This window comes from Mesoplodon mirus (genome assembly GCF_964341445.2).
Source record: "Mesoplodon mirus genome assembly, chromosome: 11".
In the NCBI taxonomy this organism is placed as follows: Eukaryota; Metazoa; Chordata; class Mammalia; order Artiodactyla; family Ziphiidae; genus Mesoplodon; species Mesoplodon mirus.
This window is the reverse complement of record NC_138987.1, coordinates 9096112-9121720: the sequence shown is the minus strand read 5'-3', so window position 1 is coordinate 9121720 and position 25609 is coordinate 9096112. Positions and strand designations below refer to the sequence as shown.

General features: G+C 35.4%; 1 protein-coding gene across 3 annotated transcripts in view; it reads right to left on the bottom strand.

Moving 5' to 3' along the window:
• The window catches only part of METTL25 (methyltransferase like 25), a gene marked incomplete at both ends in the record, with an annotated part of 95595 nt that overhangs the window by 23199 nt on the left and 46787 nt on the right, over positions 1 to 25609 (bottom strand). For all 3 annotated transcript variants that reach the window (XM_082634973.1, XM_082634972.1, XM_082634974.1), the window contains 3 exons: positions 2176 to 2249; positions 6927 to 6956; positions 10631 to 10725. In XM_082634973.1, coding sequence (XP_082491099.1) covers positions 2176 to 2249; positions 6927 to 6956; positions 10631 to 10725 — 199 coding nt within the window. The remainder of the gene's footprint in view (positions 1 to 2175; positions 2250 to 6926; positions 6957 to 10630; positions 10726 to 25609) is intronic.

The following is a 25609-nucleotide window of genomic DNA, read 5'->3' as shown; positions in this document are numbered from 1 at the left end:
CTTAGTCTGCTGTTACTGGAAGTAGGTTTCTATCATTTTCTTTGGTTTCTGCACATGCCATCCTGACTAGAATATGGAAGACTCCTGTGTGGACACTACATCCTATGCATTCAGAACCTGATAGGCTGCCTGCCCCACAATGAACAACCACTGGGTTAAAAATTATAACATGTGCACGTCTTGGCAACTAATTAGAATGTGTGGTTTGATGATAAGAAAAGAATCGAATATGATTTTAAGATTTCTAAAGCTTGATAATGGTCATGCAATTCCCCAGAAATGACAAAAGAAGTCAAGAGACAGAAGAAAGAGGAACAGAATTGGTGGGAAGCTAACTTTGTTTTTTGTCTGTGGCTGAATCTGGTGTATTTTTAAGGTGCTTAAGGTACTTAAGTGAGGCTGTTTAGAAGCTGTTGCTCTATATTGAGAAATAGAGATTTGAACTTCAAAAAAGAGGTAGGAGCTGGGTACATGATTTAAGTTATTTGTTGTGAGGGTAACTGTTAAGAGAAAGAGGAAATATAAAGAGACAGCAGCTAAGTGTAAAACACTAGAGAATTTCTGGATATACCAAGGGGATGAGTAAGAAGAAAAATGCTTACAGAAGACAGATGAGAGTTCAAGGTAGGAAAGGAAACTTAGAGGAATGCAGCTTAATGGAAGACAATGAGGATGAGAGTTTGGAGAAAACAATTATTACATGATCAAATATGGCTGAAAGGGCTTCCCTGGTAGTGCAGTGGTTGAGAGTCCGCCTGCCGATGCAGGGGACACGGGTTCGTGCCCCGGTCCGGGAAGATCCCACATGCCACGGAGCATCTGGGCCCGTGAGCCATGGCCACTGAGCCTGCGCATCCGGAGCCTGTGCTCCGCAACGGGAGAGGCCACAACAGTGAGAGGCCCGCGTACCAAAAAAAAAAAAAAATATATATATATATATATATATATATATATGGCTGAAAGCTCATTAAAGATCTGGAATCAAAGAAGTCTTAAATAACATCTACTGAGTAATAAAGGCAGGCAGGAATGTGGAGGATTGGAGAGATTTGAATTTTTAAGTGAGAAGAAAGGTTCAGAAAAGAGTGTAGATGATCTTAAGTGGTCATTAAGAGAACAACAAACACAGTAATGAACAGACTTGATGTCTTAAAGGAAGGCAGGCAGTCAATATTTGAGTAGACATGAATTTGCACAATTTTGTGACTTTTTCCAATAAGGTTAGCATCTTGGGGTGAGTTTAGAGAAAGGAACCAGTTTTCAGGAAACCATGAGAAATTCACTTTCAGACATTTTGAAGATTAATATATGGAAAAGAGAATGGAGATAGGGACACAGATTTGGGAGTTATCTACATAGAAATGACAATTAAAATCAATGGTATATGTGGATATTTGTATGTCATAATTTCTTTTAGTAAAAAAATAGACTATTTTTCTTAGAGAAATTATACCTAATCTGAAAATAGCTTCTATTTCTGTTAATAAGTTTGGATTTGTTTTTGAGAACTTGAAAACTACCCTATTTTAGTTTGAAGAATAATCCTATTATAACGAAATGGCAATCAGAATCCTAAAATTATAACTAGTACGAAGAAACATTCATGAAACTTGAAGGGACTGCAGATGTATGCTTGAGTATGGCACAGTTGTTGAACCAATATTATGAAAAATTCTCCTAATCCTTGCCTTTCTGTATAGGCAGCCATTATCTGGGGAAAACAGAAACAAAACATATGCAAGGCTACTATTCTACCAGTACAGACATGAATGGCCACCTGGCTATTTAAGATTGATATCTGCTCTAATTAGTTAAGTGTTTATGCTATAGTGGTTGTGAAATATTTTAAATATAACCCCTGCTCATATTATATTCACTGAATTACTTACATATAACATTTCAATACTTCTCAAATTCTGAAGTACATTTTACATATATTTCTTTATCATCACAACAACGTTTCAGGACAAAAGGGAATCATTAGAACCCTTACTTTAATAATGATTAACCTAAGATACGGTTGCTGCATAGTTCTTTGTTACTTACTGAAATCATGCTCAAATTCAAAGCTTCTTCTACTAATAACAGTGACCCTGAATGAATTCACCTGAAAACTAAAAGTCACTTCACTTCTAATACAGGATAGTTATTCTTATTGAAATGAAATCATCATACCATTTGGTGATGCCATAACAATCTTTAATAATATCCTGAAGTACGGCACGATAGAAGAGTGATTCAGTAGGCAGCTGAAAAAAATGCAGATATATATGAGCACAAGAAACAAATAAAAAACAGAAATCAAATCAATACTTGAGTGTCAGAACCATAAGTGAATGTTAGAAACCTGAGCTCATTGCTAAACATAGGGGATAATTTTATAACTTTTCTATTCTAAGTTACAATGTACTTGGAGGCTAGTTCTCATTGAGAAAATACAAGAAACTATGAAAGTAGTAGTAGTGAATGAGGAAGAAAAGGAATAATCAAAGAAAAATTAGCTAATGTCCCAAATGGAGTGTTTATCAGTTAAAAACGTAGAAATAAACTTCATGACCAACCAAGTCAGTCCTGTATAAGAGAGCAGACATGTAGGATGTGTGCAAAAGAGATAAAAATGTGCACCTTTCCTAATGGTGGTGGATTAGAGATATTACCAAGGATTCACAGCCAGAGAGAGAAGGTACTACCCTATGTAAGGACATACTAAAATATGTCTGAGGCCTAAAAGATCACCGCATTGCTACTACAGAGTTGAAAAGAAGGGCTTTGGAAAGGACATGAGATCAGAGACTGAAGTCTCAGCAGGACTTCATTTCCTGGGGAAAAAGAGGTAGGAAGTGTCCATGAAGGTGCAAAGGTAGGAAAAAAGGAATGGCTGAAGAGAAGGTCCCTAATGATGCATAAGAGTTTCAAAGTAGGAGGTAAAAAAGTACTATACATAAAAGAAAGAGTGCTTCACTGTAGCAATGTAAGAGGTACCCTTAAACTAAGAAAATATAAAAAGTTGCCAAAACTCCATCCACAGCCCCATCCAACAGAGATATCAGCAACAACCACCTTGCTTCCATGCAAAGTTATTATTGAAAAAAAAAAGGAAAAATGAGCAAGTATGGAGGGAGGTTGGCAATACTGAATGCTTTTGAGAAGTCAAGTAAGTTGAAAACTAAAAACTCTCCAACTATGGGTAAAGTTTTAACGATAGAGTTCAGTGGAATGTGTACTTCACTGAGTTATCCTTTTGTAACTTCTATTCTCCTTCTGAGCCCCAAATTGTTATCTTCATTTGTTTTCAATGAGAACACATCTGGATTCAGGTGGAGTTTAACAGAAAACAAAATTTTGCCTGTGTGCTCAGGCAGAAAACCTACTCCATTGTCCCTTTCCCCCATCTAACATCGAGTTCCTACACTATGGGCCCCAGGTGCTGACTACAAAAAACCACAAGTTGGGAGTCGAGGGTCAACCATTATTTCTTGGGTCTCCACCCGACGGCACTGCCTTCTTAAGTCACTGGAGAACGTCTGACTCGTAGGGTCCTGACAGAGCACTTTGAACAACACAAGTTATATCCTCTCTGGATGCTGACAACAGTGAGGAGGGTGATTACAGTAGGAAACGGTGTTAGGGATACCACAGTCCCCAACTCAACTCCTAAAATAACTCAATGAAAGCAGACACAAATACACACTTGAGTGCTCACACTCAAATTTATAACCTTCAAAAGGCACACTCCTTATGTAAAATCTCTTTCCAAATGCAACTTCTTGACTTGAGACAAAATCTGATTTCTAAGCTTTCCTTTCCTGAAGATTTCTCCAAACATTTCATTAAGAGTTTCCTCTCTCTGGATATATTTTCCATTTGATGTTTTTTCATCTTGAGTAATTTTTTTCTTCAGTACCCCAGATCTCTGCTTTATCATCTGCTCCCCACTTTCCCCAAATCCTTTCAGTTCTCTCACAAAAGTGCTGAAATCCCTTTTCATATATTAACACCTACTCTTATACTGTTCTACTGAAATTCAAGGCATTTTGGGAAATAAACTATTACATGAAGTGAAATATTAGTATTATAAATGGCTTACAAAGTTCTTTTTAGTTGATTAGCTATAATAGGTAGGAATTTCATTTTTATTTATTTTTAACATCTTTATTGGAGTATAATTGCTTTACAATGGTGTTAGTTTCTGCTTTATAACAAGGTGAATCAGTTATACATATACATATATCCCCATATCCCTTCCCTCTTGCATCTTCCTCCCTCCTACCCTCCCTATCCCACCCCTCATCACAAAGCACCGAGCTGATCTCTGTGAGGAATTTCATTTTTATGTAAATTTTATATGAAACTCCTAAAAATAGTCGAGCTGTTACTTGAAGTGAAGAAGCCTAGCTCTGATGTCCCAGTAGTACCAAGTCATGATGCTATTTTGCCTCTCTGACACTTTGGCAGGGATAGGGTGTCATTCATTTTTTTATTAAATACTTTCATTTAGGAAAGCAAAGAAACCCTTAAAAATAAAGCTCTCCTTTCCCATGCCTTTTAGAAAAATTATGTAAAATGGTATCCAAATAATTTAGAAATAACGTATATTTATATTGTTATTAAAAACTGATTGTAGAAAGGCCACCAAAAAAGACCAAGAAATGTATTTTAAGCAAGAGAACATACAAAAATGGACTGCACAGAGGAACACAAACAGGATAGAATAAAAATCATAATTCCCAAGTTACCCTGAGTAAATAAGAGCTTTACAGCTGTTTCCTAAGAGAAAGGAGAGTTATGAAGTGCCTTCGAACGTGCATTCCTGGAATAACTAGGACTATCCATCCTGATAAATACAAATGGGGGTAAGTGGGAAGGAAGTCAACATCTCCCGAGCAGCCTGTGCCTGACTACTCCAGGAATAAGCTAGATGTGGCTCAGAGTTTACTTTCTTTCCTTCACAAGTGATAAATCAACTTAACAGTTTAATGCATTTTAAAATGGGAGGGAGCAGAAAGAGTACACCCTTAAAGTATATATGTGTGTGTGTGTGTGTGTGTGTGTGTGTGTATGTGGTGTGTATATATATATATATATATATATATATATATATATATATATTAGACATGCATTTTACAGGTCTAGTGGAAAGGGCACTAAGCTGAAAGAACTCTGCAATTAACTGAGCTAGAATGCACTTCTAAACTTCTGCTGTACATCATGTTCTCAAGTTTGGGGAATACCCAACTCATAAGATTGACTGTAAACATAACAAGCCCTTGGGAAATTGAAAAACAGAGCACAAATGCATTGGAGCACTTTTATGATTAAGGCTCTTTCCTCTTCCAGACCCCAAAGGAACCACTATTTTGATCTGTACTATAGTTAAGAGCTAGGGCTCCAGAGTCAGAGACTCAAATCTCAGTGTTCACTACTTAACAGTTTCCTCATGTGTATCGTGGGATAACAGTCCCGATCTCACAGGCCATGTATGCAGCACTTTAACTGATGAAGAAAACTTTGAACAGTACTTTGGTAAGCTCTGTGTTAAACTTAGGTATTATTTTCATGATCATAATTATTAACCACCTGTAACAGTAACAACAGTTGATATTTATTGAACACTTACTATGTGATAGACATTGTTTTAAGCATTTTACATCTTTCACTCATTTAATCCTCACAAAAACTCTATGAGGAAGGTATTATTGTTACTCTTATTTTTTTAGTATTATTATTATTTGTATTTTACAGATAAAGAAATTAAGCTATGGAGAAATCATGATGTGTCTCTGATCACTAAGCCAGTAACTGATGAAGACCAGCAGACTGCTGATGCAAACCAGCAGTCTGAGACTAAAGCTTACACACTTAAACAATATGCTCAAATGCCTTTAAAAAATCAGTTTTTATCAATTTTCAGATAGGTATAATGAGTATTCTTAAAAAAACCACACAAAATTCTTAGCATTGTGTCTGGCCCAAAGAAAGCACTCAGTAAATGATACTTGTTGCTACTATTATGCTACTTTTATTCTTAAAAATTCAAATTGACATATTAATTCTCCCTGAAAATAAGCAAAAGAGAAATTTCTAAAATTTAGGTCCAATAAGAAGACTTCTGTGAAAAATTTAAAAGGAACTCTTAAAAATATACTTTAAGGGGCATCCCTGGTGGCGCAGTGATTGAGAGTCCGCCTGCCAATGCAGGGGACGCGGGTTCGTGCCCCAGTCCAGGAAGATCCCACATGCCACGGAGCGGCTAAGCCCGTGAGCCATGGCCGCTGAGCCTGCGCGTCCAGAGCCTATGCTCAGCAGCAGGAGAGGACACAACAGTGATAGGCCCGCGTACCGCAAAAAAAAAAAAAAAAAACTTAAAAATTCCTAATATGTTTCATAAATCTTAAGGTAGAGGAAAAGGCAATTACATGAATATGTGAAAGATACATTTAACATCTGTTTATATGTAAAAACCCATTTGGTTGTTGCAACTAATGACTAATGAAGTCAATAAAGAAGAAAGTTAAAAAACAACCAACTAAAATGTGTGGTTTGGACTATAGCTAAAAAGTAAATTGAATGCTATAACTTGTTTATCTTTGCTTGAACTAAGCCCATAAAAGCCTGACAGTCAGCAATAACATTCTTTAGAAATATTTATAGACTGTTTAATATAGTATGAATAAATGAGACATTAGTACAAGAGTATAACGTGGAAGTTTTCCTAAAAGTTCAATTTACTTTTCCTGAGAATTCACTTCTCTTTTAAAGTAAACTTACAGAAAATGTATAAGTTTGAATATGAATAGGTGACAAGAACAGGTGATATTTATAAAAATCCATCAGGTTTTAGGTTCATCAGCAGGTCAAGTATGAAGAGTACTTTGAGAAAAACTATCACGTTCATCAGTTGGATTAGAGTAAACATGCTCACTTACCCCTTGGCCGACTGCAACGCGCTCCAGTGCCTTTAAGGAGAAAAAAATAAGACAAAGACAGCTGATATATTTAGTCTTGTCTTATAAGACTTATAAACACACTGTATAAGGGCTTCTAAAAGTGACACTTAAAAAGATTAATTAAATGATAACATATAAGTTTATACACTTAAAAGTGTTAATATCATTAAGGAATGGTAACTGGTACACTTGTATAATTTAGGGCTGATATATGGATGTGTGTCACGCACACAAACACATACACACCCCAACTGTATACACTCCTTGAATTTTAGAAGGAATTAGAAAACAGGAAAGAAATAAAATGACATATTCTTGGCTAACTTTTACTGCAGCTAAAACAATCAAATAAATCCAAAACTATTATTATGTATAGACATACATAAACATATTTATATGAGTACTACTTTTTAACTTATTTTCTTCCAATTTTTTATAAATGTATAATTTTATCTTTTATTAAACAAAATTATATTGAACTGATTATAGTTGAAATCTTAGTTTAGAAAAGTACATATCTTTTTGGTCTGCATGGTCAGATTCAAATCAAATTCACATATGATCAAGTCACCATAAGAGAAAGTAATACATATTTTTGCAATTTTATATATAGCTGCTTTTACAATGATACTTATTTAAAATTCAAAACACTTTTATAAAAAAATTTATAAAATTTTCCCAATATTTTATAAAATCTTCCCAATATTTCTCATAAATACTCATAATCTAACATACATGAAAGGATTTGTTATAATTTAAAAATGGAATAGGGTCTTCTGAAACTTTCAATTTTTTGGACATGCATTTCTACACTTACATTGTTTTATAACTAAATTAGATATAACATTTTAGCTAAAATTTTATTTTTAAAGTTTTTGTTGGAAAATATTTCAAACATAAAGAAAACAGTAAAATGTAACAGTGCATATACTTCCTACTCAAATTTAAAGTACTCATATTTGCTTCAGATGGCTATGTCTTCATAAATAATACTTTTTAGATACAGCTGAATCATGTACTTTTTTTTTTTTTTGGGAGGGGTACGCGGGCCTCTCACTGTTGTGGCCTCTCCCGTTGCGGAGCACAGGCTCGGGACGCGCAGGCTCAGCGGCCATGGCTCACAGGCCCAGCCGCTCCGCGGCATGTGGGATCTTCCCGGACCAGGGCATGAACCCGTGTCCCCTGCATCGGCAGGCGGACTCTCAACCACTGCGCCACCAGGGAAGCCCTGAATCATGTACTTTTAAAACTGAAAGAAAATGTGCAGATTATCCCAAGTGCAAATTTCTCAGATGCACAAGGTCACTGACAATGGCGGCATCTTGATGCAAGCTGCACAGCTAGTTAGCAGGTGAACAGGAACTAAAAACTTGTTTTCTGAACCCTGGTTTACTTCTCATGCCCTCACACCATGAAGAGTTAGTGGGAAAATGAGTTCATGGTATAAAAGCTTGCTTTAAAGAAATTTTTTGAAGGAAAAAAATGTAATTTTTCCATTGACTTCAAGGATACCTTCATGAACATCTAGAACCAGAGTGTTATGAATACAGAAGATAGTTATTATATAATTTTTGTATTAAATTAAGTAGCAACAGGCCCAGAACAAGTATGTTATTGAAGAAAAGACTGAGTTTTCATTTACAGTACTGGTTGTGTTCATTTCAGATTAAATTTTTGTGTTACTTGCTTTGCTAAAAGGCCGAACTATCAATAATAAAGAAACAAAAGTTTTTAATAATAAATGATTTGGCATCAATAAAAATATCATATAACACAGGACTACTTTTGGTATGTGTTGCTGATGTGTTTGTTTTAGAAATACCAATGATAAAATCTGATTACATAATAAAAGATAATCAGGTAGGTGATAAGCAGTTTCTTACAAACATTAATAATTTTTCTTGGGTAATAAATATACCAAGTGTTCATTTCATACTAATCCAAAATATTTTACAGTTTTATCAGGCTAAAATTATGCTGACAAGATTGCACTAATGTAATTAATTTTTCCCCTCTAGTTAGTACCCTTAACAATTTATCTGAAAGTGTCACCAGAAAGGTATACTTCTCTCTCTCTCTCTCTCTCTCTCTCTCTCTCTGTGTGTGTGTGTGTGTGTCTCTCTCTCAACCCTTTAAGCTTTGAATATTTGTAGAAAAGGTCAGTTATGGAGCAAAAGGCAGTAAAACAAGATGCACCAAAAGAAATATGTTCCTTAGACTTTCCTAGATTACTCTAGCAACAAAAAAAGAAGTCAAGGTGAGCAAAGGCAGGGATAGAGTTAAGGAGAGGGGCATTCCATGAGAAGCTGACATTGGTCAGGCAAAGTTCTTAAGTGCGGCACAGTTGACAAATTCTACATTTTGGAATTTATTTTTCAAAAACTCTTCTTTTTGGTTTGTTGAATGTTTATTTTTATAGCAAACATTTTTATTTTGTGGATATATTGTATCATTTTATCTTTCTAAGGGATACTAATAGTTATTTTATTTTACTTTGGATAGTATCCATTTCCTCCAAGTTGCTACTTTTCTATTTGTTTATCTGATCTCTTTTCTTTCATGTTAGACTTTCTTAGACAACTAATGATTCTTGGCTTTTTGATAATTAAAATGCGGTAATCATAAACTTGATTAGAAGCACTGTGCTTATGAGTGAGGACTTTTAATTGTGGGTCTCACCACAAAGGTCCTATTTCACTGTGAAATCCCTAATGCCAATATCTTTAGTCTTTTCTCTTAGGCTAATCATATTCCCTATAAAAGACCATTTCAATTTCTTGCCTAGAAGGTGTAAGCTGCCAGCATTCTGGGAACCAAGTCATTCCAAGAATGACCTCTCATTCTAACAAGACCCTAAATGAGTATCATTTACAAATATAATGAAAGAAAGACAAATTCCCAGAAAAGTATTTTAAGAGGACTCACAAAAGGAAATCATTATTTGAGCATAAATAAGATTTCGAAGTTAATGCTCAGATATGTGACCCAGAACACTGGAACACTTTTTTATATTGCTGTGTTATTGGCAATATAAAAAATATTGAGATAATGACCACAAACTAGTTAAGTTATCTTGGGATTGGACATTAAACACATTATTTTAAAAGCTATATTTTAAATTTATGATGACAAAGTCCATTTATACCATTTAACTGGCATCTGTTCCTTTTTAAACCAACATAACACCACAAAAAGAGAAGACTGTGGGCTAAAGTGTTCTAGGTCTAAGGACACGAGCTAAATAAAGATTTCACTTAACTAGATAGTTACTCCATATCCCAGGTAGCTTAATAAGATTTCTCCCATTTTATAAAAAATTAGGAGGCCAAATGATCTGCTACAAACAAACACAAACATACCACAGAGCTGTGGATAAAGCACTAAAGTAATTCTGTGTTTAAGACTTGGTTGTTGGTACATTTTATATGATAATTAAAGTAATTATATGTAAGAAATTAAGTACTATAATGTAGAATTATAGTATAATTATAAATTGTTATCACACTGCATGCAGAGTGAGTAGTGTTGGAAGGGTAAGTCATTTTTTTCCTCATAATTTGCAATGCACAAAAACGTTAATAATGACACTGCAAAACCTGGCATGTAATGAAGCCAAAAATAAATAAATAAAATTCTGCAACATCTGGATAAAGCTCTAAGTCCAGGAAAAAAAACAGTCATACCAAACATGCTGACATTCTGGCATTCCGGCCACAGCACCATCTCTCTTCCTTTAAATAGTGGCACATTGGAAATCCCCACTTTTCTTGGGTACATTCTGCAGATGGAAGAAAAATATGGATTATTTAAATAAAATTCTTCCTCTTTTAGTTAAAGTAAATAATCTATCGAGAAAGCATATCAGTCATTTGAAAGTCAAACAGTAGTTAAACATGTAAGTGGTAATGTTTAACAGTTCATTCCAGTATGTTAATTAAAAGCATATTAATATTATGAAAATGGTATTTTCTCAACAACAGCTGTTTTGTATTTAAGCTCCAGGTCTGATACCAACCAATTTGCCAAAATTATTTCTCAAATATTTAGCAAAAGCAATTTAAAATGGAAATACTTTGCATGTTCAGTGTAACTACAGAAGATAAATAATGAGATACTGGGCATTTACTGCTGACCCGACTTCTAATAAAATGGTTTATTAAATGTGACATTTGGCAATTTATTATAGAACAATATTAATTCATTCCTAACAATGTTGAAGCATCAATTTTTTTTCCAGCCACGATGTTCACTTTCCAGAAAATGAACAGCTGTATAGGCTCTTATTTTTTCACTACATTGACAGGCTGTAAGATTTTCAACTGTGATTCAGTTTGGCTCAACTGCATTTATGGTTTGAGTAACAACAAAAAAATCAACATTTTCTGCTTAATCACAGGTATCTGCTGCCCAACTCACTAACAGAGTTACACGTGCAACTTGCAGATGTGTAAGCCCCTTATGTACAACTATTAACTGCACAGGTTTCTCAAAAGGAAAAAAAATTTTCTATTTTAAATTAAAGTCTAGAAAAGCTTAAGCCTATCAAAACTGTGGCAATTAAAAGAAAACTGAGATGAATATAAATTTTCTATTAGGTTAAGTAAAACAGAACTAGAATACAAGAAAATGCTTTAAAAGAAAATACTGTTGAGGTAGATTCCACTAAATAAACTTCTGTGTTATGAAAGGTCAAATGATTTTTTATTAAAATAGAGAAAATTTAAATTTCATGCAGATCATAAGCCTGTGATAGTGATTTCTTTCAGGTATTAAAGTAAGATTTACAATAGACATTATTGATACTCAGATGGAAGATACTGACCCTGCCCTAGGAATATAAATAATAATAATGCTAGTATTTATACAGCACTTAATATTGTTAGGCACTATTGTAAGTGCTTTAAATGGAATAACTAGCTTTAAATGCTAAGAGCGCTAAATGTATTAACTAGTCACCGCAGCAGTTCTGTGAAATAGGTACACTATTATTCTCATGTTTCAGATAGAGAAAGTGAGCACAGGGAGGTTAAGAAAACTGCCTAAGTTGCAAATCTAGCACATGGCAGAGGTGGAATTTAAACCCAGGCAGTCTGACACCAGGGGCCATGCTCTTAACCACCAGGCTATATAAACAATTTCACTTTACAAGTGCCCAGGAATCATGGAGCCCTTGAAGCCTATCCAGTAACTAGGGACCCTGGACTACTTCCTCTGTCAATTTCCAAGATGCCTTGAAACAGCGTTTGAGTTTTACCAAAGGCTTTATGATTTAACTGAAACATGATTATTGCTAAATCAAAGGGTTACTGTAAGTACTTCACTTTTTTTCTTACAACTGAAGAAAGAAATATCTAAACTTTACTGTAAAGGGTAAGGGGCTAGAGAAATGGGGTTGTGGTCTTTTATTGAGAGTGTTAGGAAAAGTGCTAACCAATAAAACAGCTAGTTCTTTCCCTTCCCCCATCTGTTCTCTCCTTCTTCCTTGTAGTAACGGCACTCAATTTTTACCTGGCTATTCAGCTGCTCGGGTTAAAGACTGCAATTCCCAGACTCCCATGCAGTCACCAGGATAGCTAGAGGGTAAGTTTGGGCTAACTGGATGTGGGCAGAAATGATGTGTGCAAATGCTCAAAGAGGAGTGGGGGGGGCATGATCTTTCCCCCCCACTTTCCACCTCACTTCATCCCTCCCCTGTCTGGAATGTGTTCAGGTTGGCAAGCAGACAGTGGAGCAACAAAATAGAAGGATTCTGGGTTCTTGGAAGGCTTTTTGGTGCAGAGCTCCTTTACTAACTCTAACTGTCTACCGCTGGACTGAAACAGAAATATCCATCTGTCTTGTTGAAGTCACTGTTACTTTGAGTTTGAACCCATTTTGCACCTAAATCTTTATCTTAATTTAATGCTTCCCAAACTTTTTTTGTAGCTCAGCCCTCTGGGAATATGGCAAATTTTATACATCACAGTGGAATAAACAGATAACTGTGTAGAGGCAAAACCCATGGGATGAAGGAAGCAGTATCCCGGGAACTCCCATACAGCATCCACAGCACACTAGTTGAATAGTTCTGCCCTAATTAATACAGAAGTCTTCTTTGAGGATGTGATACCTGAGCAGAGATTTAAATGAGGAAGTAAGCCATGCAAATATTAGGGGAAAACAAGGAAAAACGAACAAACAAAGTGCTTCCAACAGGATACAGTTAATCTCCAAAAACATAATACCAGAACATTTTACCATTTAAAATGATTAGCCAGCAATTTCTCAACTTATAATACCCCAACCAAATACCTACAAAATAAACTTCTAATAGGGGAAAAGAAGAGATGAAAGTCAACTTACTACAGAACACGAAAAGAATCCCACTTAAGAAACAACCAATGCATTTGTAATGAAAAGTATAATTAGTGCTCCATTGCTCTGCAATTCACCTTATGTTGCCAGGAAAAAAGCAGGTCTACTTGTCTGAAAACAGGTAGAAATTTCCTCTGCCAATAATAATCTAAAAAAACTGACTGAGAAAAATTACAACTTAACATTAGACTGAAATGGGAAGAGTATTTCTGGAAAATATATTACAATGGAAGGGGTACATTATTTCCAGGAAAAAAAAAATCTAAGAAATCCATGCCAAAGTTACTCTCAAATTGTCGACCTACAGAAACTGTAAGAGATAATAAAATTTATTCTGTCTCTAAGCCATTCAGTTTTGTGGTGATTTCTGAAACGGCATTAGATGATGCATACAGTCTTGAAGTAGCAATCGAGAGGCTAATTACCTCATACAAGGGAACCGAGACCGAAAAATGCACTGCTTGATGAGGATGGGAAGTATGCTTCCTCAGGAAGGAGCTAAGTTTTGATTAGACAGTAAAGGAATTTTCAGAGAATAGGCTGCAGATAAAGACACTTTTAGTAATGAATGACCAAATTCCAGAAAATTTTGGAATTGAGGAGAGGCAGAAGACTAGTCAGAACAAAGGACATATAGAGATACATTTGATGAGAATCCCAGAAATCAGGAATGAATCGTGAGGCCAGGGTTTCTGGTGAGGGCTGACATGAATGGGGATCAAAGGCACGATGGGATTGGTCTTTACCATCCCTAGAGAGATAGTGGTGAAGCTGTGAGTGTTGTGGTAGGGGCTGAGGAAGGAATTTTTCAGGGGAATACAGAGTTCTGGGCTTGACAGTTGATAAAGGGAAGATGCAGACAGGGATACACAGGACTCCTGGCATTCCTCTTGATTTCAGATGATATAGCATGGAAGCCAGCAGGGGAGCAGTCACACACTGAGCACACAGGGCTGTCACTGGAGAAATGGAGGCTGCAAGATGGCAAGCATGTTCCCTAACTTGTGTTGATGAAGGTGACGAGGTGGGGAGGAGGGTTACCGTCTTCCTTAGGGCTCATAAAACTTCTCTTTGCCACCACAGTGAAGGCCTACAGAAGGGTACCCTTAACCTGTGTGTAAGAAAGTTCCCCCTTCAACTCTACATAACTGTGTGAAAGACAGCTGAAGGTCAGTCTTACTCCATGCACATGGCTCCCCAAATCTCCATCCAAAACACCCATGAACTTTAAGGTCCTAGGGCAGTTTACAGCAATTGCTAGCCTTGGCTCAGGGCTATGTGAAACCACATTAGAGAATCACTCCTCTGGACACCCAATGATTGTGTAATCACCTTGAAGTTTTCTGAGTCTGCATCACAGTTTCCTCTTTGATTGAGGTCACAGTAGCCTCACAGCTCTGTTCAATTTGTAAGAGAACAAGTGCAAAAAACTGATACAGAGAGACACCCTCAAACAAAGCCTTTCATATACTGATTCAATATAATCTTTAGAATCTATTTCACCAGCTTCATTCTGACTGCAGTGAAGAATGAGGCTCCCTTCTACGTCCTGAATCAAAGTCACCGTGTTCACCATTTCTATTGTTAAGTCTCGGTCTCCTATTTAACTGTTTTCATATACTTATATTCAAATCTACTTAAACTGGGCATTAAACTTCCTTATCAGTGAATCAAGTTGCTTTCCTTTACGAGCAACTTTCGTGCTATCTTTAAATGATAATTTTGGAGTAGATGAAGCCTCTTGTTCTTTTCTTCTATTTCATTTCTTAGTCTTTTTTTTTTACATGAGATACAATTTGTTTTTATTGGTTATCTATTTTATACATATTAGTGTATATATGTCAATCCCAATCTCCCAATTCATCCCACCACCCTCCTGCCCGGCATTCCCCCCTTGATGTCCATTCGTTTATTCTCTACATCTGTGTCTCTATTTCTGCCTTGAAAATGGGTTCATCTGTACCATTTTTCTAAATTCCACATATATGCGTTAATATACGATATTTGTTTTTCTCTTTCTGACTTACTTCACTCTGTATGACAGTCTCTAGGTCAACCCACATCTCTACAAATGACCCAATTTCATTCCTTTTTATGGCTGAGTAATATTCCATTCCATATATGTACCAGATCTTCTTTATCCATTTGTCTGTTGATGGGCATTTAAATTGCTTCCATAACCTGGCTACTGTAAATACCGCTGCAATGAACATTGGGGTGCATGTGTCTTTTTGAATTATGGTTTTCTCTGCAAATATGCCCAGTTTCTTAGTCTTTGCTGGCTTTAGAAATGCATTACTCTTGTAAATGTAGATGTTCTACTAGTTCTTCCTTCTTGTGTTAATAATATTATCCACTTAATTAAACAAGTTTGAATTTTAGAACAATCTTTTATTCTCTCCTTTAATCTCCAAGTTCTTATATATGCATCCTTTTAATTATATCTCCTTTTCGTTTTCAATCTTCATTAGCTCTTGACTGGGTAAGTGTAATACATGCTAAAAAATTCTTTTTCCCTTTCTTTTTGTCTTCTTGTCCTTCCTCTATATTAAGAATAACAGTATCTTTCTGAAAAGATCTACATAGGCCACTCAAACAGCTCTTGTTTCCATCATCACCAGCCTCTGAGACCAAACCCAATGGGTATTTTTCTTACTGTAGATTTTCGAGAGCTTCTGATACTCTCTCCTTAAAACATTCTCTTCATCTGGCTTCCATGGTATCATTCTCTCTTATTTGTGGCCTAATGCTCTTCATAGCCCCTTGATAGCTCATTATTTTCTGTCTATTAAATGTTCTTAAGGCTTAATATTCTCACTCCCCAAGCCCCTTTTATACTTCTTTGAATAAAGGCTCATAAACGCACATGCCTTCATCTGGTAAACTAAAGTATGAAGCGGCTAGGTAGAATGTAATGGGTACTAAAAATTTTGTATGCTAACCAAGTATCACATTTGTCTGGTCCTACTGCTTTTTAAAGTAAAATTTGGGCATAGTAAGTCAACCTAAATTGCCTAAAATTAGTCTGACCTCTTGCCCTATCTATACTCTTTCCCTAGACAATCTTGTCCATATCTCAATACGTACGGATGATCCTTGTAATACATTCCAAGGGCTGCCATAACAAATGGCCACACATTGGGTAGCTGAAAACAACAGAAATGTATTCTCTCACGGTTCTGGAGGCTAGAAGTCTGAAATCAAGGTATCAGTTGGATCATGCTCACTCCAAATGCTCTAGGAAAGAATCTCTGCTTGCCTCTTCCTAGTTTCTGGTGGTTGCTGGCAATCCTTGGCTTGTAGATGCCTCACTCCAGTTTCTGGGCAATTACATCTACTCCTTTAAATTTAATTCCCACATTATTTCAGTCTGAACTTCTTTCTGGATTTTGACGTAAGAATTTTAAACTATTTGCTGAACGTTTCTAAAATGAAAAATATGCTAAAATAAACTCATTTCCTAAGCCCACAAATCTGATCTTCCCCCATAATGATATATCATTATGTAGTCAACCAACCTAAAACCCTGCCATCATCTTTAGCCTTCACCGCCACCCTCACCCCGACCCTACCACGTTTCCCTACCATTGGTTACCATATTAGTTGGTTTTTATCTCTGAAAAGGCCTGGTAAATTGTTGTCTCCTCCTACTGTTCTTATCTAAAGTATCCTTGCTTTGGACTCTTATAACTACTCCCTAACCAGTCTCCCTGTCTCTGATCTAGCTCCATGCCAGTCTATCTTCTATTATGCGAAAAATTACTACTTTTCAGAAATGTAAATGAATGTATGCAACTCTTTTGCATTAAACACTCAAAAATATTTTTATGGAACAAAGTATACTTTGCTTTCCACTGAATAATATTCTGAGACCTCAGTATAGCATTCATGGCTCTCATAATCTGGCCTTAATTTCTTTGTTCATCTTTCTAAATGAAGACCAAATGTCACCTTTTTTAGAAAGCTTTCCTTTATCCCTTAGTCATGAAAAATTACTCTCTCTTCTAGTCTTAATAGCATTTGGTTGATACATCCATCACTCATTACTTCTTTCATTCATCTTTTCAATAATTCATGTCTGTAGTTGATTAAGATCTATAGGTCACGAATATATCACTCTCAGACATGCATGAAAGTTCTACGTAATTGCTTGTGAATTCCTCACTACATCATGAGCTCCCTAAGGGGAAAGAGAGTATCTCACTTATCATACATCCTCTACTGCCTACTACAGAACTTTGTTGAACTGAATCAACAGAATTACATAGATGAATCAAGATTATCTACACGTCCTCACTCTACTTTGAAAATACACACTTTTAAAATTTCTTGAGACCTAAATGAAATCTAACATATAATTTTATCTAGGAAAAATAAACAGGTATTATGCTGTTAGAGACAAATTTTTGTCACCTAAGTTAAAATCTCAACTTACATTATACCTTTGTATATAGAGGGTTTTAGACTATCTTATTTAAAACCACAATGACTATTATTGAAAGATAGGAAAATAAAGATAAGGAAAAATATATAAAGCGATTTTTGAGAGATTTTGCTTTACTCTTCACATATCTGACCCTCCTCTCCCTGTTTAGTTTTTCTCCTGTTTATAACCTGACATTATGTATCTATTTATTTGTTTTTCTATTCCCTGATGTCTTCTATCAGAGTATAAACTTAATGAGGGCAGGGACTTTGTTTTGATCAATCTTGTATCCCTGGTCCCTAGAATAGTGACTAGCATGTGTCAGGCATCCAATAAATATTTCTTACATGAAGAAAAAAAACCCCAACAAAATCCTTAGGAATAAACCAAACTAAAACTGGGCAAGGTTAACACAAATATCTGAAACAACAACCAAAAAATGAAAAGATAATTTATGTTACAAAGAAAAAAAAATCAAAGACAAAATTTATTCCCATAATGATCTTTAAATTCAATGCATGTCAATAAAAATCCCAACAGGCTTTTTTTTTTTAAATGGACTTTAACAATCTGACTCTAAAACTCATTTGACACACAAATTATCAAAATCAGCTTTTACTTTAAATCTGGTCAGCAATGTTTATTATGATCTAAACATTATAAAGATAATGAGATGATTTAAAAATCACTCTTTTTAAGCATAAAACATTTTGAAACATTTCTATGAATTTGCACTGTAAACCACATATACTTTAATCCCAAATGAAAGGCTCAAGTAAACTTTTCTACCTAAGCCTTATTAAATAAATTGTTGATGTGATCAAAATTTCAATTTTCCTCTTGCCAAGATCTCTGGATAAATAAAATATTTCATCATCAAATTTTAAAATGCTTCCTAATTGTTAATATTAAATAAGCTTTTTAAATATTAATTATCTCCTTCTCTAAAAGATGGTTTACCCTTTTCGCATCTACACTAGAAATATTAGAAAGAGCTCTAGCAAAATATGAAACAAAAGCCTTATTGTTTGACTTTCCTATCTGGCATTGTTCACCATACGTGCACTGAATATCCTGGCTTCCATTGCTGAGCCCAGACAATAAATGAGCTGCAGTCAGCGAGCCCTTCATGACTGAAATCTCTTTTTTGGGGAAACTCACTCAGTAACCCTATATCTGGTCTCTAAAAAATAAAAAAAACATTTGTATGTCTTACACAGACCAATGAAGTAAAATAGTCACTTTTTAAAGTAAATAAATAAGTAAAACTCATATAAAAGAGAAAAATGCATGAGGTTAGCTAAGAAAATTCTGACAAATAAGAACTTTGGGGGACTTGCTCTACTGGATTTCAAAGGTTCAAATAAACTACAGTAATTTTATTTTATTTTATTTTTTTGCGGTATGCGGGCCTCTCACTGCTGTGGCCTCTCCCGTTGCGGAGCACAGGCTCCGGACGCGCAGGCACAGCGGCCATGGCTCACGGGCCCAGCCGCTCCGCGGCATATGGGATCCCCCCAGACCGGGGCACGAACCCGCATCCCCTGCATCGGCAGGCGGACTCCCAACCACTGCGCCACCAGGGAGGCCCTAAACTACAGTAATTTTAACAGTATAGTATCATCACAGGAACCAACAGATTAAGGGAAAAGGAAGAGAACCTAAAAATGCACTATCTGAGAAAGGTGTCATTTCCTATCAATGTGTGAAAGCATGGATTATTCAATAAATAGCATTCAGAAAAATATAAAATTAGAACCATTTTGCAAATCATAAACAAAAATAATCCAGATAGATTATGGAACTAGATAAAACAAAATTATAGTTAGAGGAGAAAATTAGAAAACAAATACCATCAATATAGCAGAAGCAAAATAGAACATGGTACATCCATTCCAAGGAATACTTTGTCCTGTAATAAACAAATTCAGTAAATCTATATATATTAACAATGGAGAGAGTTCCAAGATACATTGCTAAGTAAGAGAGCAACACTGTACTGTTCTTCCTTATTAGGTCACCTTGCTGGTCCTCCTTATCTTCCCAAACTCCTTTGGAATTTTCCTAGGTTCCGTCTCTGTACTTCTTTTCAACATTTCTGCTCCCTAAGTGATCTCACTCAGACTTACTATCTATATGTTAATAACTCAGGGATTTATCTTTAACCCAGATTTGTCCTCAGAAACCCAGAATTATCTATCCACTGATAATATAGCCTCCACACTTGAATTTTTAAAAGGAAGGTCAAACTCAACCTGTCCAAAACTAAACAACTTCCACCTCAATTCTATTCTTTCAGCAGTCATATCCAGTTCACTAAATGACAACTCCATTTTCCCATTGTTTCAGGCCAAAAATCTTTGAATTACACTTGGCTTTCTTCTTTCCTTCACACCCCCATTGAATCTGTCAATAATTTCTGCTAGCAATACTTTAAAAATAATATCAAGCGTTTAACCATTTCTTCTACTGCTCCTCTCTGATCTAAACCACCATCATCTCTCATCTAGATCAGCTTCCTAACTGATCTCCCTGCTTCTGATCTTGACACTTTGTTTCATCCATACTGGTGTCTGCAGTGTTCCTTGAAAAAGGCAGGCAAGCTCCTCCCTTTGGGCTTTTTACTTGCTGTTCCCTCTGCCTGGAACACTATTTCTCCAGAATAACTGCATTGGTCCCTCTCTCATCCTTCAAATGTCTGCTCAAATGTTATGTTAACAAGGTCTTCCCTGGCTGCTTCATATAAAACAGTGTCCCTTCACAAAAAAATCCTCAACAAATTTAAGAGGACAGAAATTATTTCAAGCATCTTTTCTGACCACAACAACAGGAAACTAGAAATCAACCACACAAAGAGAAATGAGAAGAAAATGATTACATGGAGACTAAACAACATGCTACTAAAAAACCAATGGCTCAACAATGAAATCAAAGAGGAAATTTAAAAATACCTTGAGACAAATGACAATGAAAACACAAACATACGAAACACATGGGATGCAGCAAAAGCAGTCCTAAGAGGGAAGTTCATAGGAACACAGGCCTTCCTCATAAAGCAAGAAAAATCTCAAATAAACAACCTAACCTACCACCTAAAAGAATTAGAAAAAGAAAAACAAACAAAACCTAAAGTCAGCATAAAGAAGGAAATAATAAAGATCAGAGAGGAAATAAATAAAATAGAGATTCAAAAAACTTAGAAAAAAATCAATAAAACCAAGAGCTAGGTTTTTGAAAGGATAAACAAAATCGACAAACCTCTGGCCACTCACCAAGAAGGAAAGAGAGAGGACCAAATAAACAAAAAAAGAAATGAAAGAGGAGAAATAAAAACCAATACCACAGAAATACAAAAAAAAAAAACCCATAAGAGAATACTATGAACAATTATATGCCAATAAATTGGACAACCTAGAAGTAGTGGACAAGTTCCTAGAAATATACGGCCCATGAAAACTGAATCAAGAAGAAACAGATAATTTGAACAATTATCACTAGACTTGAAATAGAATCTGTAATAAAGAAAAAACTTAACAAACAAAAGTCCAGGACCAGATGGTTTCACTGAGGAATTCTACCAAACATACAAAGAAGAACTTATACCAATTCTTTCCAAACTCTTCCAAAAGACTGCAGAGGAGGGAACACTCTCAAAGTCATTCTATGAAGACACCATTATCCTAATACCAAAACCAGACAAAGATACTACCAAAAAAGAAAATTACAGGCCATTATCTTTGATGAACACAGATGTGAAAATCCTTAACAAAATATTAGCAAACTGAATGCAACAACACATAAAAAGGATTATATACCATGATCAAATTGGATTCATCTAGGGTCACAAGGATGGTTCAACATACACAAATCAATCAATGTGATACACCACAGCAACAAAAGACAAAACCCACATGATCATCTCAATAGATGCAGAAAAAGCATTTGATAAAATTCAGCATCCATTCACAATAAAAACTCTCACCAAAGAGGGTATAGAGAAAATGTATCTCAATATAATAAAAGCTATTTATGACAAACGCACACCAACATAATACTCAACAGGGAAAAGCTGAAAGTCTTCCTGCTAAAATCTGGAACAAGACAAGGATGCCCACTCTTACCATTTCTATTCAACATAGTATTGGAAGTCCTAGCCACAGCAATCAGACAAGAAAATAAATAAAAGGTATCCAAACTGGCAGGGAAGAGGTAAAATTGTCATTATATGCAGATGATATAATAGTCTATATAGAAAACCCTAAAGACTCCACATAAAAACTATTAGAACAGATAAACGAATTCAGCAAGGTAGCAGGTTACAAGATTAATGTACAGAAATCTGTTGAATTTCCTTACTCTAACAATGAAATATCAGAAAGAGAAGAAAAAAAAAATCCCTTTTAAAATTGTGTCCAAAAAAAAAAAAAAGTAGGAATAATCCTGACCAAGGAGGTGAAAGACTTACATGCTGAGAACTATAAAACATTGATAAAGGTAACTGAAGATGATTCAAAGAAATAAAAAGATATCCCATGTTCCTGGACTAGAAGAATTAATATTGTTAAAATGGCCACACTACCCAAAGTAATCTACAGATTTACTGTGATCCCTATCAAATTATCCATGACATTTTTCACAGAACTAGAACAAATAATCCTAAAATTCATATGGAACCACAAAAGACTCAGAATTGTCAAAGCAATCCTGAGGAAAAAGAACAAAGCTGAAGGCATAACCCTCCCAGACTTCAGACAATACCACAAAGCAACAGTAATCAAAACAGTGCGGTATTGGCACAAAAACAGACATAGGATCAATGGAACAGAAGAGAGAGCCCAGAAATAAACCCACACAGCTACAGTCAATTAATCATCAACAAAGGAGACAAGAATATAAATGAAGGAAAGACAGTCTCTTCATTAAGTGGTGTTGGGAAAGCTGGACAGCCACATGTAAATCAATGAAGTTAGAACACTTCCTCACACCATACACCAAAATAAACTCAAAATGGATTAAAGACTTAAATATAAGACATGACATCATAAAACTCCAAGAAAAGAACACAGGCAAAACATTCTCTGACATAAATTATACCAATGTTTTCTCAGGTCAGTCTCCCAAGGCAAAAGAAATAAAAGCAAGAATAAACAAATGGGACCTAATCAAACTTATAAGCTTTTGCACAGCAAAGGAAACCATAAACAAAATGAAAAGACAACCCATGGAATGGGAGAAAATATTTTCAAACAATGCAACTGACAACAGATTAACTTCCAAAATATATAAACAGCTCAAACAGCTCAATATCAAAAAAACAAACAACCCAATCAAGAAATGGGCAGAAGACCTAAATAGACATTTCTTCAAAGAAGACATACAGATGGCAAATAGGCACATGGAAAAATGCCCAACATCTCATTATTAGAGAAATGCAAATCAAAATTACAATGAGGTATCACCTCACACCAGTCAGAATGGCCATCATCAAAAATTCTACAAATAATAAATACTGGAGAGGGTGTGGAGAAAAGGGAACCCTCCTGTACTGTTGGTGACAATGTAAATTGGTGCAGCCACTATGGAAAACAGTAAGGAGGTTCCTTAAAAAACTAAAAAGAGAGTTGCCATATGATCCAGCAATCCCACCCTTGGGCATATATTTGGAGAAAACTCTAATTCAAAAAGATATATGTACCCCAATAGCAGCACCATTTACAATAGCCAAGACATAAAAGCAACCTAAGTATCCACTGACAGATGAATGGATAAAGAGGATGAGGTACATATATACAATGGAATATTACTCAGTCATAAAAAAGAATGAAAAAATGCCACTTGCAGCAAAATGGATGGACCTAGAGATTATCATACTAAGTGAAGTAAGTCAGAGAAAGACAAGTATAATATGATATCACTTATATGTGGAATCTAAAAAAAATGATACAAATGAACTTATTTACAAAACAGAAACAGACTCACAGCATAGAAAACACATGTATGGTTACCACAGGGGAAAGGCAGGGCAGGGTGTACATTAGGATATATACAGATAGATATAAATCTATCTATCTATCTATCTATCTATCTGTTTATTACTCTGCTGTCTCTACCCACTAGGATCGAATGACAGGACATGACAGCAGGAACATTTTTCCTTCCATTTCTCTAGCTCCTAGAAAAGTACCTGGCACGTTGTAGACATGCTATAAATATTTGTTAGAAGAATACGTAAATGAATTAGTGACTCATTACATTTATCTTAAATCCTAAATATATGTACATATATGTATTTTTATATGTACATGGATAGAAAGAAGTATGAGAAGGCAGTGTCACTGTGGGTAGTGGTGCCAAAAAAGGGCTTTAACCTTTTATTGTACATGTTTGTATACTGTCAGAATCTTTTTATTAATGATAATATATCTATGTATTACTTATGTTAAGAGGTAAATAAATAAATGCTTAATATTTTTAGTTTATTCACAGTACAAAGTACTTTATTAAAATTTATTTTTGTGTGTGTGACATGCATCTGTGTCACTCTTATAATGTTTTATAATAAAAATAAAATTTAGGTTGATAGGCACCTTATAGTTTCTAACAAAAAAAAATTTTTTTAAGTCCAAATATATATCATTTACCAACCCTTTTGTTTTGAAGTTCAGTCTCTGTTCCTTGTTATCCTTTTAAAGGATCAACTAAGACTCCCTAGGCTTCCTTACAAATACTCTTCAAGGGTATCTGAAGACTTGCCAGGTAGAGACTGACACACTCTCAAGTAAAGATAACATTTGAATTTTAGTTGTAAAAGTTTGGAAACTTATTTCCCACCTTAGAATGTTATAGCTTAAAATAAGCATCAAAGGCTATAGCACAATTCTATGAAAATTTCTTGATATTCATTTTAGCCTTTAAATAAGGTTAACTGTATATGGTATTCAAAATATTATCCAAGGATAACAGGCATATTGAAATTATACTGAACTGCCCAGATTTCTGAAGCATTCATATCTTACCAGTTTCTTGAATATATTAAAACTAAAAGGATAAATATAACTCAACTATGTAAATCAGACCTATACTCTTGTGAAATAAAATGTGTATTTTATGTCAAGACAAGAAAAATTTAAACATAAAAAAGTCTTCTCTGTCCTCTGGCCTCTTCTCTCCCTGCACTGTGCATTGTGTATCTGCAACATGCATCGACCAAACCTCCCCCCATTGGCAGGAATACCTGCTCAACCATAAAGAGCAACATTCTCCTAGCATCAACAAGACAACTCCTTAAAAGATAACTTACCTTCTTGATCTTGTAAGGGGCCAAGATGACGCTTAGATCTGGATTGTGTAAACTGTCAATAATGTGCCATTTATTTATTTATTTAACATCTTTATTGGAGTACAATTGCTTTACAATGGTGTGTTAGTTTCTGCTTTATAACAAAGTGAATCAGCTATACATATACATATATCCCCATATCTCCTCCCTCTTGCATCTCCCTCCCACTCTCCCTATCCCACCCCTCTAAGTGGTCACAAAGCACCGAGCTGATCTCCCTGTGCCATGTGGCTGCTTCCCACTAGCTATCTGTTTTACGTTTGGTAGTGTATATATGTCCATGCCACTCTCTCACTTTGTCCCAGCTTACCCTTCCCCCTCCCCGTGTCCTCAAGTCCTAATATGCCATTTAATGTACATCTCAAAAAACTAACTGTGCCTTGACTTTTAATGGGTAGAGCAGTTTGCAGAGCTTTCTGAGATGCTGTTCCCAGGTTATAATCTTCAATTTTGCTTGAATAAAATTTTCCATTTCTTTCTTAGATTGACTAATTTTCATCAACACCCTTCAGTTAAAGAATAAATTCAAACTAGTACAACCAG